The sequence below is a fragment of the Mesoplodon mirus genome (assembly GCF_964341445.2).
Source record: "Mesoplodon mirus genome assembly, chromosome: 15".
Classification (NCBI taxonomy): domain Eukaryota; kingdom Metazoa; phylum Chordata; class Mammalia; order Artiodactyla; family Ziphiidae; genus Mesoplodon; species Mesoplodon mirus.
The window spans coordinates 65547951-65563456 of NC_138991.1; the positions used below are offsets into that span (position 1 = coordinate 65547951).

At 61.9% G+C, this 15506-nt stretch overlaps 2 protein-coding genes across 5 annotated transcripts; both read left to right on the plus strand.

The window, feature by feature from the left end:
• The first annotated feature begins 1567 nt into the window (after positions 1 to 1567).
• Positions 1568 to 10817, plus strand: PGAP6 (post-GPI attachment to proteins 6). Of its 3 annotated transcripts, none has more exons than XM_082600435.1 (13): positions 1568 to 1808; positions 5352 to 5529; positions 5612 to 5804; positions 6077 to 6204; positions 6406 to 6674; positions 6758 to 7077; positions 7475 to 7562; positions 7638 to 7761; positions 8177 to 8313; positions 8722 to 8900; positions 8969 to 9115; positions 9942 to 10058; positions 10407 to 10817. In XM_082600435.1, exons 1-13 carry the CDS (start codon positions 1685 to 1687, stop codon positions 10701 to 10703), a joined length of 2301 nt encoding a protein of 766 aa, XP_082456561.1. In that variant the 5' UTR covers positions 1568 to 1684; the 3' UTR covers positions 10704 to 10817. The 3 variants fall into 3 exon arrangements, with proteins under 3 accessions (XP_082456561.1, XP_082456562.1, XP_082456563.1); XM_082600436.1 differs by having other exon boundaries at positions 6110 to 6204; XM_082600437.1 differs by having other exon boundaries at positions 5352 to 5412.
• Positions 10818 to 12220: 1403 nt separating this feature from the next.
• MRPL28 (mitochondrial ribosomal protein L28) lies at positions 12221 to 15260 on the plus strand. Of its 2 annotated transcripts, none has more exons than XM_082600438.1 (6): positions 12221 to 12273; positions 12491 to 12788; positions 13475 to 13627; positions 13945 to 14079; positions 14175 to 14261; positions 14866 to 15260. In XM_082600438.1, exons 2-6 carry the CDS (start codon positions 12501 to 12503, stop codon positions 14971 to 14973), a joined length of 771 nt encoding a protein of 256 aa, XP_082456564.1. In that variant the 5' UTR covers positions 12221 to 12273; positions 12491 to 12500; the 3' UTR covers positions 14974 to 15260. The 2 variants fall into 2 exon arrangements, with proteins under 2 accessions (XP_082456564.1, XP_082456565.1); XM_082600439.1 differs by lacking the exon at positions 12221 to 12273 and adding an exon at positions 12291 to 12391.
• The last annotated feature ends 246 nt before the right edge of the window (positions 15261 to 15506 follow it).

The following is a 15506-nucleotide window of genomic DNA, read 5'->3' on the forward strand; positions in this document are numbered from 1 at the left end:
CCTTTTCCCAATCCTCAGCCACAGGGTTCCCTTCCCTCCCTGGCTGCTGGATGCTTCCAGGCATTCTATGTCTTTAAGACATGCAAATTTAAAAAAATTTTTTTTCTACAAAAATGGTAGCTTTCTGAACACATTATTCTGCCCCTCCCTTTTTTCAGCTAATGGTCCCCCTGGTAGACCATTCCCAATTAGTACACAGAGCTTCCTGGTTTTCCTTTTACAGCCCACTGGATCAGTGTTTATAATATCACAGTGTTTGAATTTTGATCTGGGTACCCATGACTCTAATGCCCATACCCTCATGACCAATATCTGGGTGCATGCTGCACTCGAATGCAGCCTCAGGCTTCTGTGACCATATCTGCAGGGAAAATGCACAGCGGTGGCAGGACTGAGGCTCCCAGGAGGCTCAGCAAACCTAAGAAAGTCTGTGGGCAATGCCACCCTTTCGGTAGGATCAAATTTTTTGATCTCTGCAGGTTTGTTAGGTGAAAGAAGGCCTCTGGGTGCTTTTCAGTGTGCATTTCTCTAAGGAGGGAAACATTCATCTGCATATCCTTTCCAGTAATCTTCTCTGGTGGTTTGCTGTGGGAGAGTTGATATTTCTTATTTACTTGTAGGAACTCTTTATTATTAGTAATCTCATTAAGATCGGCCCTTTATGATGTGAGTTGCAAGCGTCCTCCCATTTGAGGCTTGTTTTTTGAGTTTGGTTACGCAGTTTTGCTCGTAGCTGAATTTCTATCTTGCCTCTAGCCTACTGGGTCACATGTAGAAAAGCCTTCGCTTCCCCTAAACTGTGAAAAAGTTTCCCCATGTTCTCTTCCAGTCCCTCCATCGTTTCCTTTTCACGCTGAAATCCTTAATCTGTTGGAATTTACCCGGATGTCAAGGGTGAGTGAGTCCCACCCACTGACGTGAATCGCCACCTTCACTGTGTACGAAATATGTACAAGGAGCCTTTTCATTTTTCCATGAAAGTGTTTTTCACACATACTCGTAGCGCCTTTGTGGTGTGACGCGCCGGGAGGCCAGCCGGGGAGTCCGGCGCCCGGCCCACGAGCAGGGACCGAAAGACACTCGCGTCCCAGGGTCCCCCCAGCGCATACAGAAAGCATGTGGGGACACTCCGCGGACGCTTCGAATCTCCTGCGCGTTCCAAGTCACGCCCCACCATTTCTCCCTCTGAACCAAGACCCCCGCGGCCCCCGGGGTCCCGCGCCACCCTTCGCCCCCATTCCTCCCTCCGTCCCACGTGTCCCGAGACCCTCCACTTCATCCCGCCCCGCCTCCCCCACCTGCGCACTGTCGCGGGCCCGAGTTCCCCACCAGTCCGGACCTCCCTCCGACCCATTTTCCCTGCGCGCCCTCTTGGTCCCCGCATCGCCCCCCGCCCCGCATCACCCCCCGCCCCGCATCCTCCTTCAGATCGCCTTCCCCGCGCGCCCCACGAGCCCAGCTGAGTGCCGTGCGCCCGTCGCCCCTCTCCGGCCCAGCTCCCGGCGGGGCGGGGCCTCTCAGGCGGAAGTGCCCGGGGCGCCGGCGGCTGGGACCGGCCCGGACGATGGGAGCCCAGGGCAGAGGCGGCGGCTGGGGCCGCAGTGGCGGCCGTGGCTGCCCGAGCGGCGGCGGGGGTGGGCGGCCGGGTACGCGGGTCGGGTAGCGCCGGGCCGAGCGCGGAGCCATGCGCCGGGCTGGGACCGGGACCGGGGGCGCGGCGGTGGCAGTGCCGGTGGCTGTGCCGCTGCTGCTGCTGCTGCTGCTCGCTCGGTCCTCGCCTGCCGCCGCCGGCGACGGCAAAAAGAGCGGTGAGAGAGCGCGGACCCGCGGGCGCCATCCCGGGGGCTCGGGCTGGGGGACGGAGGGAGCATCGCGGGGAGCGGCCGGGATTGTGAGTCACCTGGGGGCACCTGTGCGCTCACCTGGCGCGGACGTAGGGCCCAGGTCCCCACCCTGTGTTGGGGGCGCAGGGCGGCCCCTTGCGGGGCACCGAGTGTGACAGCGGGCGATAGAAGGGACACCCGCGCCCCCTCCTCTGTCCCCGGGGCCGGGTTCGGCCAGACGGTCCCCTTGGAGCGAGTCCTCCCTTCCTTCCTGCTCCTCCTCCTCCCAACGGGTTCTGGTCGGGCACGAGCCTCGCACACCAGGACGTGGGGGTGAAGTGGCCCAGGGGGACTCTTCTGGGACTCCAAGTGCTGTGGGGGGGAGCTGCGAGCCCCTGGGAAGAAACGTTGGGCCGTGGGATTCCCGGGTCCCCATCTGGTCTGGGAGAGGGTCAGAGTTGGGAAAAAGTTGCTTAGATCCTAGAGTAGCAGCCTGGGTGGGTGTAATGCCTCCACCCCCCCAAGGTGACCACCACCCTACTGCGGTCACTTTCAACAGCTGGCCTTGCTTGTTGGAGGCTAGACTCCCAGTCGTCCTCAGGACCCTAGCAGGCCAGAGTGGTTCTGAGAAATGGGCACCTCTGTGTTGTCTGGGAACTTCCACTCCCTTTGACGAAGGCCCAAGGAGGTGGCTAGACCAGAAGGTGCTGTCCTTGGGGTTCTGCAGGATACCTGAGGATGCTGAGTAAATTGCCTGATTCCTGAGGCCTTGGGCTCTCTGGTGGCCAGGCTGGTGGGGCTGGGAGGGCCCAGATGCCCCACCGGGCAGTAGGCAGCTTACCAAGCACAGCCTGGGGCTGGCTCCCAGCCCATCCCCCCTTCTCTGAAATCTTGCTTCTCCAAGCTCCTGTTTCTTTGAGGGTTGTGCCTCTGGTTTCTGAGCTTGGCACAGCTTGAAATGAAAGGCAGTTTCCCCGAGATGGGCCCCTGATTAAATTGCTCTATCGGGTACCGATGAGAAAGTCATCCTTACTTTCTCCTTTACTCCTTTTCCGGGATCAGGGATCAGGGCTAGGTGAGGAGTCACTGGTGAAGAGTTTATGGAGATGGAAAACCTGGGGCAGCTGCTCACCTCCCAGGCCTGCTGAAGTGATCCTGGTTTCTGTGTGATCCTGGCTTCTGGGGTCTCTGGGTGGGCAGGGTCTCCGCATTGTGTGCCTGTCCTGGTTTGGAGGATGTGGGACAGGGTGCCCTTTCTAGTGTTCCCAGGACAGGCTCAGGGACTTTCTTTCTCCTACCCCCAGCCCTGTGTCCTTGGAGGGGGTTGTGGGCAGAGCAGGTGCACATGTGACTGGTGCTCCCTGATATCAGAAATGTGTCTTCCACATCTGGCTCAGATGGAGAGCTGCAGAGCTGGGGGTGGGGTGCTGGAGGGGCTGTGTGGCCTGGGAGTGGGGACCACTGGGTCTTAGGGTGACCTCTTTTATCTCTCATGCACCTGCTGAAACTTCACAGCCACCAGCTGGGTTGCAGGTGTCCAGGGCTGGCAGGGGCCAGAGGACCTGGCCACTCTCTGGTCAGGGGGCTGCACACTGCAGCAGGACCTCCCCTACCCGGCCCCATCTAGAAGCTGGGTGACTGGTGGGCTGGCTGACTGTTTCTCTAAGGCCCTGTGGTCCTGGGGTGGGGTGGGGGGAGGGCTGCTGCAGCCTCAGGAGAAAGTTTGTATTTGCTCAGTGACTGCTAGTTTCCTGGCACTCAGGCCACAGTTGGCAGTTGGGACTTGGTGGCCACTAGACACCTGGAAAGCCTGGAGTGTGTCCTATGTGATGCCTACCCCTGCCCAGCCCCCCATACCGGGATCCTCCGAGCAGAGCTCAGACTGGCTTTGCAAGTGGGCTGCTATCTTTTCTCAGGGTGTTTCCATGGCAGGGTCAGGAGGCTGGCAGGAAAGCCAGCTGCTCACCTGGTTCCCTTACCTGCTCACGTGGCCCACCTGGAAGGGCCCGGGCTTGCTGCTGGGGTGGTGTGAGTTGCCGGTTTCCCAGTGGGAAGGGGGAGGTACCCAGCTCAGAGGAGAGGGAGACCACACCCTGCTGTGTCCACAATGCATTTCTTCTTAAAGCGCTTTAACATCCATTAACCATGGAGGGAGGGGCAGCCAAAGGGAGGTGCTGTCCGCCTCAGCCAACTCAGAGGAAGCTAGGACCCAGAGAGGGGAAGGGATGGTCAAGGTCACACCGAGAACAAGGCCTGAGCTGGCACTGGGGCCAAGCTTCCTACCATGCAGCACAGGTGCCTTGTCAGCCACCCCTGGAACACAGAGAGCACCAGAGCATGCCTGTTCTGTGGGAGGCCCTAGAGGGAGGGTCTGAGTGGGCACCCTCACCCACTCATGGGGCAGGTGGTTACACCATGAGCCCCAGACACATGCTCCAGCGGAGGTTGTGCCAGTTAATGGACACTCCCAGGAGGGCCCTAATCCAGGGTGGGGCCACAGGCCTCTGTGCCCAGTCCCAGCAGACCTTCAGAGCTGGTCTGGGAAAGGCTGGCATGACAAAAGGGGGCTGCAAGTGCAAACTTTTGGAGTGTGTGGGGGAGGGCAGCTGGGGAGTCACGGAGGTGGGAGCCTGGGAGCCACTGCCAGTACTGGGGCGCAGGGGAGCCCCGGGCTGGGGCCACTCTGCAGGGGCTTGTGCCCACTGGAGCTGGGGGGTAGCCATTCCAGCCTAGGTCCCCTCCCTACAGGGTCTCTGCCTGCCTCCTGTCTGGGTGAGGAGGGATGACGGCTCTGGGGCAACTGTATCCCAAATCATGGCCTGAGCAGGCAGCCAGCCTCCAGACCTGGACTCCCTGGCCTGTCCAGTGGAACCAGGATCAAGGATGCTGGAGCTGGGGAAGCTCAGAGGAGGTGGGGGAGAGTGTCCTGGCGTCCAGTGCCCAGGGCAGTTGGGGGGGCTCCCGCCCTGACCACTTCCTGTGCCCTTCAGACTCCATCCCTCAGCCCTGGATGTGCCAGGGCTGCAGTGGAGGGAGGCGGGGGGGGGGGCTGTGACCAGTGTGGAGAGGAGCTACCCTCTGAGTGGGGCTCTTCCTGCTTCTAAGGTCTGAGACCGTTGGGATGATCGGTGTTGGGTGGCTGTGGGACTCATTGATAAGGGGTGGCTGGTGGCTGGTGGATGGGATGTGGAGAACTGGGGAAATTTGGCAGAGGAATGGCTGTGGGGGACTGAGCCTGTGAGCTAGAGATCGTTGGCAGGGCTGGAGGGGTTTAGAAAGATGGATGTGTGGATGTGAGTGGGAATGTGATGCCTGAGTGAAAACTTCTGAGCCCTGGGCCCTTGCCAAAGGCTGGTGGGGAGCAGTGACCTTTCTGAGGTCAGAGTGGGCATGCCAGGCATCCCAGGGGCTCCTTGGCTTCCCTCGCCCCTTCTCTCCAGCCCAGGCCAGGCATGAGGGCCTCCATCTTCTCCCCAGGGGAGGGGGATCCTGGGCACCCTGGCCCGGCTGACAGCGCCTTCTCTGCAGATGCCAGGCTGGTGTCGGAGCAGTTTTCGCAGGCCCCGCAGAAGCTGGCTTTCTACAGCTGGTATGGCAGTGCCAGGCTCTTCCACTTCCGGGTACCCCCAGACACAGTACTGCTGCACTGGCTGCTGCAGGTGTCCAGGGGCAGTGGCCCCACTTGCACCAACATGGAGATCACCGTGTAGGTGCCCGCCCGCTGCCCCCGCCCCCGCCTGAGCCGCCTGGGCCGACACCTGAGCCTGCCCTGCTCTCCCTGCCTCCAGGTACTTCCGCTACGGCGCCCCTCCCGTCATCAACCCACTCGGCACCAGCTTCCCTGACAACACCTCCGTTCAGCCCTCCTTCCTCCTCAAGATGCTGCACAGCAACGCCTCCATCAACATCTCCCACCCAGCACCTGGGGACTGGTTTGTGGCCGCCCACCTGCCTCCCTCATCCCATAAGATTGAGGTGAAGGTAAGGGGGCTCCCTCCAGGGACAGGGTGTGGGCAGGACCCCACCGTGCATGAATGGCCAGTCCCTATTTTTCATCTCCCCAGGGCAGACTTTGCTCAGGGCTCTGCTGCCCAGCCCTGCCCCTCCACCCTAGGGCTCTATGGTCCAGCCCTGACACCCTCCCCCGCAGGCTCTCTGGTCCAGCCCCGCCTCCCCCAACCCTAGGGCTCTCTGGTCCAGCCCTGCTGCCCCCTCCTGCTTCCCCTTCTCCCCTGTGCCTGCTCTCTCCTTAGGGCTTTGTTCCCACCTGTGCCTACATCTTCCAGCCTGACATGGTGGTCGTGCGAGTGGTCGAGGTCTCCATTCTGGAGCCTGACGTGCCCCTTCCACAGACCCTCCTCTCCTACCCCAGCTACCTCAAGTGAGTGGAGGTTTGGTGGAGTGGGTGGTACTGCTGTTCTCACTGCGGGTGAAAGAGCGGTGGGTCTGCGTCTCTGGTCGTGCTAAGAAGTGGGGGCCAGGTGTCTCGCCCCCTTTGGCTACCACTCTGAGGGTGAAGTATACGGGGAGGTTGGTTGAAGCTGCAGAGAGCCCAAGTGAGGCCTTATCCCCTTGGCTGCAGAGTCTTCGTCCCCGAGTACACCCAGGAGCTGCGGCTGGAGCTGCAGGGCTGTGTGTCCAACGGGAGCCTGGGCTGCCCTGTGCGCCTCACCGTGGGCTCGGCCACCCTGCCTGGAAACTTCCAGAAGGTGCTCACTTGCAGCGGCCCCACCCAGGCCTGCCGCCTGCTGCTGCCCTCACCACCCTGGGACCGGTGGCTGCAAGTGACGGCCAAGAGCCTTGCTGGGCCCCGTGTGTCCGTGGCTTTCAGTGCTGTGGCTGCCCTCACAGGTGGGCTGAGCGGGGAGATGGCTCTGTCCCCTGCCTTCCGCCCTCAGGCCTTCCTCCAGCTGAGCCCCTTGTGGTCCTAACAGCATGCAGGCCGTGGAGTGTGAACTTCCAGCACCTTCTGCAGAGCAGCCCAAACCAGAGTAGCAATGCCTCCACCGGTCTGCTGCCCCCGACCCCCAGCTACCAGGACCTGGACCGGAGGGGCAGGGTGGGCGGCGGCCCCTTCTGCCTCAGGAGCTTCCCCGTCCTGCGGGAAGACGTGGACGTGGTATCTGTGCGCTTCCAGCCCCTGGACAGGGTCTCGGTGCTCGTGCAGTCGGACATGCCCTCGGTGATGCGGCTGAACCTCAACACGGGCATGGACAGCGGGGGCTCCCTCACCATCTCCATGCGGGTCAACAAGGTACCTTGGTCCAAGAGCCCCTAGAGGCCTGGCTCGGATCAGGGCTCAGGGCCCAGGACTCAGACCTGCCTGGGCGGAGTGATGCTGCTCAGGCCTCTCTGTGCCGACTTTGGCACGGAGACGGGATTGGGGTGGCCTTTCGGGCAACAAAGTGAGCTCGGCACGCATTGGGCCAGAACAGGCACCATCTGAGACACAAGGCCTGTTCTGCGGGGCAGCAGGTCCCCGTCGGCAGGCCCAGGGCTGCAGGTAGGGTCAGAAGCTGGGTGCCCCAGGCCTGGAGGGGAAGGGTCCTGGTACGCCCTGAGCCAGCGGGGGCCACAGAGAATAGCGCCCAGCACCAGGGGTGAACTTGAGGTGGAGGCCAGGGACTGACCCTGCATGGCCTCCTTTCCAGACCGCGGTTGCCGACACCTCAGTGGTAGCCTGTGTGACTGTTGCCTCTCCCTTGCTCAGCTTCAACGCTTCGCTCAGCTGCACCACAGGTATAGGGGGCATCTGGCCCAGGGACCAGCAGGCCCTCTGGCTCCCTATGACCGGGCCTTCCTCCTCCCCTGCAGCCTTCTTCGAGGGCCACCCCCTGTCTCTGAGTGCCTCTTCTCCCACGGCCAACCTCATCATCCCCTACCCAGAGACAGACAACTGGTACCTCTCCCTGCAGCTCATGTGCCCCGAGAGACCTGAGTAAGTAAACTTGAGGGCAGCCGGCCACATGGTTGCGCTCGGGACCATGGACAGGGCTGCCCGCATCCCAGTTTGGGGCTGACCCAACTTCCTGCACGCCGTGCAGGGTCAGTTGCCTTCTGGGAGTTCTAAAGGGTTCCCCACCTCCACCTGGCCACTCCTCCCGTGGCAGCTCTGAGAGTCCAGACACAAGCAGGGGGACTGGTCCAGGACACAGCCCCAGACAGGCTGGTACTTGGGCAGCAGGAGGAAGAGGGGCATCTTGGCCTCGCAGAGCTTGTGGCTGCTGTCCTCCAGGGCTCGGAGCTCGGGGGCCTCAACTCTGGGCTCGTGTCCAAGACCCTGCTGGGAGCACTGGTGGGGGACTGACCGGCAGACCTCAGCAGCCAGCCTTCCTATGGCCCTTTCCTTGCAGGGAGTGTGAGCAGGCCTCGGTCCTCGTGGAGACCACCTTGTACTTGGTGCCCTGCTTGAACGACTGTGGACCCTACGGCCAGTGCCTCCTGCTGCGCAGACATGGCTACCTGTATGCGGGCTGCAGCTGCAAGGCAGGTGAGGGATGGTCCTGATGTCTCCCCCCACTCGTGCCCTTGGCCTCCCAGCCCTGTGCCTTCCTCTGGGAGCCCATCCCAGCTCTGCCCCCAAAGATCAATGACAGATGCCGCCTTCCCACCCCTACCGTGCCCCCGTGCGGGCACAGAGAGGCACCCCCAGAGATGGTACTGCCTTCTGATCTTGGCCTCCCCTGCCCACACCTGCCCCCACCTACCCACACTGGCATCCACCTACCCACATGTGCCCCACACCTACCCACAACTGTCCCGGCCTGCTCAGGGGTGAGGAAGGGGCTTCTCTGCAGGGCCCTGGGTGAGGGGCGGGCCCTGAGGTTCCAAAGCGCCCCCTGCCAAGTCTGCCCCACTTGCCCAGCTTCAGCCCCGTCTGCGTTGCCTTGGCCCACAGGCTGGCGTGGATGGAGCTGCACAGACAACGGCACAGCCCAGACGGCGGCCCAGCAGAAGGCGGCTGCCCTCTTGCTTACCCTGAGCAACCTCGTGTTCCTGGCCCCCATCGCCATCTCCGTGCACCGCTCCCTCCTGGTGGAGGCCTCTGTCTACGCCTACACCATGTTCTTCTCCACGGTAGGCCTGCTTGCTCCCCTGGGGGTGGTAGGGGGACCTGGGCTGCCGCTCACTGCCCGGCCCCACAGTTCTACCACGCCTGCGACCAGCCGGGTGAAGCGGTGCTGTGCATCCTCAACTATGACACGCTGCAGTACTGCGACTTCCTGGGCTCCGGAGTGTCCATCTGGGTCACCGTCCTCTGCATGGCCCGGCTGAAGGCCGCCCTGAAATATGTGAGTGATTTCCTGATACCCGGGGTCTGGGCTCTGGGGGCGCGGAGGCCCCTGTGCACAGCGTGTCGAGGGAGACACCAGAAAGGGGGTTTGGCCTCTGCCGTTCGAAACCTCTTGTACTGACCAGTCGCCTGCTGGTAGAGGCTGCCTCCAGTTGTGAAGGGACTGTGTCAGCTGCTCGGAGGATGCCAGGAACGGAAGGTGGTGGGCAGGGTTGGGCGAGGCCCGTCTGTCTCCCAGGGCCCCATTCAGAGAGGAGGCCTGGAGCCCCAACCCTGGACCAGACCTCCCTGAGAAGCGCCCAGCTGTGCTCCTGGAGTCCCTGGTGCTGAGGACACTTCGGGGACTTCTCTGCTGCAGCCGGGCTTGCCTGATGGAGATGCGTGCCCTGGTGCCCTGCCTGCCCAAGTTTGTGCCCCAGAAATTCACCTGTGGGGAATTCCCTCTCAGTCCAGTGGTTAAGACTCTGTGCTTTCACTGCTGAGGGCAGCGTGGGTTCAATCCCTGGTCAGGGAACTAAGATCCTGCAAGCTGTGCAGCGCGGCCAAAACAAAACACATTAGAAATCTACCTGTGGATGGACCCTTGGGACTGATGGATCCCAGCAATGCAGGAGCTGGAGGAGGGGCATCTCCCTCCCAGCCAGCAGAGCAGGGCAGGGTGTGCCAGTTGCTCCAAGGGGACTGGCAGAGGTGCTGGGGGGCAGTAGGGACAGTGGGATGACCAGCAGGCCCAAACCACCTGCTCCTGCTGGACCTTGTGCCATCAAAGACAAACCAGGCCTAGGGCTCCTGTGACCCTGCCATCGTCCCTGTGTTTTGCCCAGGTTCTCTTTCTCCTGGGCGCTCTGGTGTTCGCCATGTCCTTGCAGCTGGACCGCAGGGCCGCCTGGAACACAATGGGGCCTTGCCTCTTTGCCATTGTGGTCATGGTCACCATGTGGGTAAGGAACTAGAGCAGGCCTGGGGTCCTGCCCAGGCTCCCTCTCCTGGTAATTGGGGTAAAAGAGCATGGGTTCTCCATACACGCTCACTCTGGGAGGAGAGAGCATGGCCCCCCATTTTGGCCATGTTCTCAGTCCTGGGTCTGAGTCCTCCAGATCTGCTGAGGGCTGCCAGTGGCACCCACAGGGGCTCAGTGTGGCTTCATGCCCAGGGCCTGGGCCTGAGGAACCCATAGATCTTTGTGCCCTTGAACCCCTCCAAGCAGCCCACACTCCCAGACCTGGGCAGGCCCCTGGGAGCTGTGGCTGCAGCCCCTGTGCCAACACTCGTGTGGTGGTTTTCTCCAGGTGTACCGCTGCGGGCGCCGGCGCCACTGCTACCCACCCTCCTGGCAGCGCTGGGTCTTCTACCTCCTGCCCGGCATCTCCATGGCCGCTGTGGCCATCACCATCTACACTTCCATGATGACCAGCGACAACTATTACTATACCCACAGCATCTGGCACATGCTGCTGGCAGGGAGCGCAGCCTTCTTGCTGCCACCACGTGAACAGCACACCAAGCCCTGGGCCTGCTCCCAGAAGCTCACCTGCCACTATGAGATCTGCAAGAACCACCGGGACGAGCTGTACACAGTGACATGACACAGCCAGCTTGGGGACACCTGCAGCTTTGATGATCTCTCCAGCCAGGGGCAGGACCAAGGGAGAGGGACCCTGTCCAGATCCATTTCCAACTAAATAAAATTGCCCTGAGCACTCTTTTGCTTTCTCCTCCTGAGGAGAGGACCACACCCCCAACTCCCTTGTGCCCACTGGCTGCCAGCTGACTTGGTCACTCTGCAGGTCCCAGCGGGTATCTGCAGTGGCCCCTGGGGCCTGGGCCTGGCTGCCTGGAGACCACAGGTACCATGTGGGGTCAGGATCTGAGTTCTTCTGGCCTGGGGATGGTTGGAGGGAGATGTGGTGTAAGAGTCCCCCATTGCCCTGTTCCTCTGTGAGGCTGTGTTATGAGAGACCCAGGTGGGCTGAGGAGGCCTGAGCCCACCTCCCACGGGCCCCTGCCCCGTAGGCTGGGAACTATGCCATCTCTGGCTCATTGACACCTTGTGCCTCTGAATGCCAGCCTGCCGTGGGCATGGGGATGCCCCCTGCTAATACCTTTGCCATGGGAAGGAGTGACCACATTTACCAGGGAGCTGATGGCACTGGGGTGTCCGTAAGGGCCAGCTGCCGTGGGTAGCATCGGGAGGCTGACTTCCGGCTGTCCAGCCCTCCCCCTTCACTCCCTTTGGCTCTCAGTTTTGGAGCTGCAGGCCCCTGAGATGAGCTTCCTGGGGAGGGGGCTGCCAAGCTGCTCTGGGAGTGCTGGGCCTGCAGGGCACACCTGGTCCCACCTTTGTGTCCCACTGACCCCTGGGTTCCTGGGCCCTGTCTAGGGAGCATCTCCTTGAGTTACTCCCAGGAGAGAAGGTGATGGCTGCCGCCCCGCACTGACCCAACCACATGTTTGGGGAGGGGCTCCTGGAGACCTGGCCCTGCCTTTCTCCTTCCTCTGTGGTGGAAGCACGGTAAGGGCTGCTGACTGCCCCAGGAGCAGTGCCCTGCCCCTCCCTAAGGGGCTGCTGTCTGCGTGAGGGTGCTGGACAGGGCTGCTGAGCCCAGGATGGGGGGCACGCACTCTCATCTTTTGGCCCTGGCGTCTTCCCTTCTGAGTCCTGTGCAGGCTGCGGCCTCCCTGGAGGCTTCCCGCACCCCCAGTCACCCAGCACTTGGCCACTGGAGCATTCTCTAGGCTTGTAAAGCGGAAACATTTATATACAGGATTTTGGAGAGGAATTTTTTCAAGACATTTAAGACGTATGTAAGACGTATTTTTCTGTAGCTCTGATTGCACTGTGATTGGTGAATTTAATATTCTACATGATGTTTCAAGGCAAGAGTTTTTACATTGTTTTCTGCGCTCCTTCCGGGAGGAGGGGAGGTGGGACCGAGAATGACAAGTCCCTGCTCCCGGAAAATGGGCCCACACTTGCAGACGGTGCCTGCAGCTGCCGCCGTTTCCGCAGCGAGTTTTCCACGGTCCCTAAAGACGGGAAAGGGGGCGGGACGAGGTGGGTGTAGACCAACCGGCTTTGCAGCCAGTCAGGGGCGGATGGAGGGCAAGGTGCCCCGGCACAACTTCCGGTTCCGCCGGGGAGCGGGACTCGGTTAGGTAGGTGCTGGGCCGGCTCTGGAGTCGGGGTATTGCGGTGGTTGGGCCGCCCGGGGTCACGCGGCTGGGCTCGGGGCCGCGCGGGGCCATAGGGCGGGGGTCGAGGCGGCACGTGAGGGTAGGAATGGGGCGGGGCGCCGGGGGCTGGAGTCGGGGGTGGGTGTCGGGGCCCGCATCCTGCCGGGCGCGCGTGAGGGTGGCCCTTTCCTCCTGCCAGGCTCGCCGCGATGCCCCTGCACAAGGTCCCGGTCGGCCTGTGGAAGCAGCTCCGGCTGCGGGAGGGCATCTACTCCCGCCTGCCCCAGCACTACCTGCGTTCCCTGAAGGAGGCGCGGACGCCCACTCCCGTGCACTACAGGCCACACGGGGTCAAAATCAAGATCAACCCCAAGAACGGGCAGCGGGAGCGCGTGGAGGACGTGCCCATTCCCATTTACTATCCCCCGGAGTCCCAGCTGGGGCTCTGGGGCGGCGAGGGCTGGGTGCAGGGTCACAGATACGTCAACAACGACAAGGTGGGTGAGCAGGACGGGCTTGAGCGGTACTTCTTGGGCCTCGCTGCCTTGCTCCGGGCTCTGGAGGTACCTGGACAGTGAAAGGGACCCCCACCCCTCGGGGATAGGGAGCTTATAGTCTGGTGGAGACACAGCTCCATCTGAAGAGTGTCCTCAGGAGTAAAAAGTCACGGTTCTGGCAGCCAGATGAAGTGTATAGATGAGGAGCCCTGTGTGGGGAGAAGAGATGGAGAATGAGGTTTAAGGTCCCCTGTCAGCTTGACTGCCATACTTTCCCTACTTCTCGTGACACCTACAGGGCTGGCATTTGGGAAGGCTGAGAGGCTCACCTGGGAGCAGGTCTCCTGAGTCTGCCCCCTGAGCTGTGTTGCCTCTGGTGGGGAGCCTGGGGGGAGGAGGGGGCTTATGTCTTTGAGGCCTCCTAGGCTAGCGTCTCCCTTTGCCTTTGGCCCCTTCGTCCCTGGTTTGGGATGTGATGACCTGAGAACCGTGGAGTTATGGTTGTGTGTGCGGTGTGTCTGGAATAAACACCAGCAACTTGGGCAAAGTCTGGGGAGAAGCTGACCTCTGGGTGGGCAGCTGGGTCCCCAGGTGGGGACTGGTTCATGCAGCTCCACATGCCCAGTCTCCCCACTCCAGTGTGTGGGGAGAAGCAGCAGCACTCACCAAGTTTCTTGCCCCCTCAGCTCTCCAAGAGGGTGAAGAAGGTGTGGAAGCCACAGCTGTTCCAGCGTGAGCTTTACAGTGAGATCCTGGATACCAGGTTCACCGTGACTGTGACCATGCGCACCCTGGACCTCATAGACGAGGCCTACGGGTTTGACTTCTACATTCTCAAGGCAAGCAGATCTGCACCACACTGGGGTTCCTTGTGAGATATAAACGGGACCATGTCCCTTTCTGGGCAGCCCCAGTGGAAGTCCATCACTGTGGACGGCCATCTTGCCCATGTGGCCGAGGGAGCACAGCTGCCTCCTCTGCTCTTAGACCTTCCTCGCTTCTGGTCTGGGTGCTGGGGCTGCCCACCTGGCCTAAAGTGCTCCACCAGGCTAGCCTGGGGGCTGCCAGCTGCTGGGGAGGAAGCTGGAAGGGCCGGCTGGTGGGGTGGGCAGGACCCTGCCCGCAGCACCTGGCCCTATGCAGAGCCTTCTGCCAGACCCCGAAGGAGGACCTGTGCTCCAAGTTTGGGATGGACCTGAAGCGAGGGATGCTGCTGCGGCTCGCCCGACAGGACCCCCAGCTGCACCCAGATGACCCCGACAGGAGGGCGGCCATCTACGACAAGTACAAGGTCAGGGCTCCAGCCTTTACTTACTGCTCCTCGTGGGCCCCCTGGCCGGCTGCCCGACCCTGACCTCACCCACGAGCCCGTCTCTGTCTGCCCAGGCGTTTGTCATCCCAGAGGCAGAAGCCGAGTGGGTTGGCCTGACACTGGACGAGGCCGTGGAGAAGCAGAGGCTCCTGGAAGAGAAGGTGAGCGTGTGTGAGCACCAGCTGCCCTGCCCTCTCAGGAGTGGGCACAGCTGCCAAGCAGCAGCCCCTGGGGTGCATTGACAGGGGCACTGGGTGGGCTTGGGGAGGCACTGCTGCCCAGCGGCAGCCGTGGGCTGTGGTTTCCGCGTGGCCCACTCCCTCCCCTCCAGGTCCTGACCCTCCTGCCCCCCCCGGCTGGTTTCGTGGATGGGAAGATGGATAAGAGCTGGATGCTTGGCACCATCGATTTCTGTGGCCACCTAGCATTCCCCAGGGTCTGCCCAGTACTGCACTGAGGCCTTTTGTGTCTGTCCTCTAGAGGAGTCTGGAGCGTGTGATAGCTGCCAGGACAGGGGGCCCGTCACAGCTGCTGCCCCTTCTCTCTTCCCAGAGTCTCTGCAGCCAAGGCCCCTGTGGCTCCTCTCCCACGAACAGAGCACTGTCCTCGGCTGGGGGCTAGCGGATGGCAAGTAGCCTTGCTTGACCCCGTGACCAAGCCGGAGGGGCCTGGTCCTCTCATGCTCGATTCCTCTTGGTGTTTGGTCAGGAGCTGGATCCCCACCCTCCCCAGAGCGCCTCACTGTGACCTGCCTTGTCTCTCTAGGACCCCGTTCCTCTGTTCAAGGTCTACGTGGAGGAGCTGATCGAGCAGCTTCAGCAGCAAGCGCTGTCTGAGCCGGCAGTGGTGCAGAAGAGAGCCAGCAGGACGTAGCCGCACTGGGACCTGGGCCTGACAGCCAGGCTCAGCACCCCGCCCCCTTTGGCACCATGGACAGAGCCTGGGGTGGTGGTGAGGGCCCCCGTGGTTGTGTGTGCTGGCCGTGCAGCTCCCGGGTGGGGTGGGCTTTGTGGAGGCCCCAGGAGGTCTCTTGTCCCAGGATCCCCAGAGGCCTGGGGCCCTCTCGCTGCCTCTGTCCCCCGCTCCCCGCAGTGGAGGCCCTGCCAAGGCATGTCACCACCCTCGGGGGACAGTGTGAGTAAAGTCTGAGCCGGGCTGTGTGTGTGCTGCTTTGCTTAGAGGATCAGTCTCACCCCGTGCCTGAGACCCGGGACGCAGCTGAGGTGGGTGGTGGTCCCTAGGTGTGCAAGGTTTTGGTGCTTTTCTCTTCTGTGGGAGAACCCAGCATTGTGGGAGGCATCCTAGGATAGAGTAGGACTGTGCTCGCTCCTGCTCATTGCACACTGCCTGGAATGTTCTCCAGAGCAGAGGCCTGGTGCTATGCTCTGGCTCTGAGAGTGGCTGTA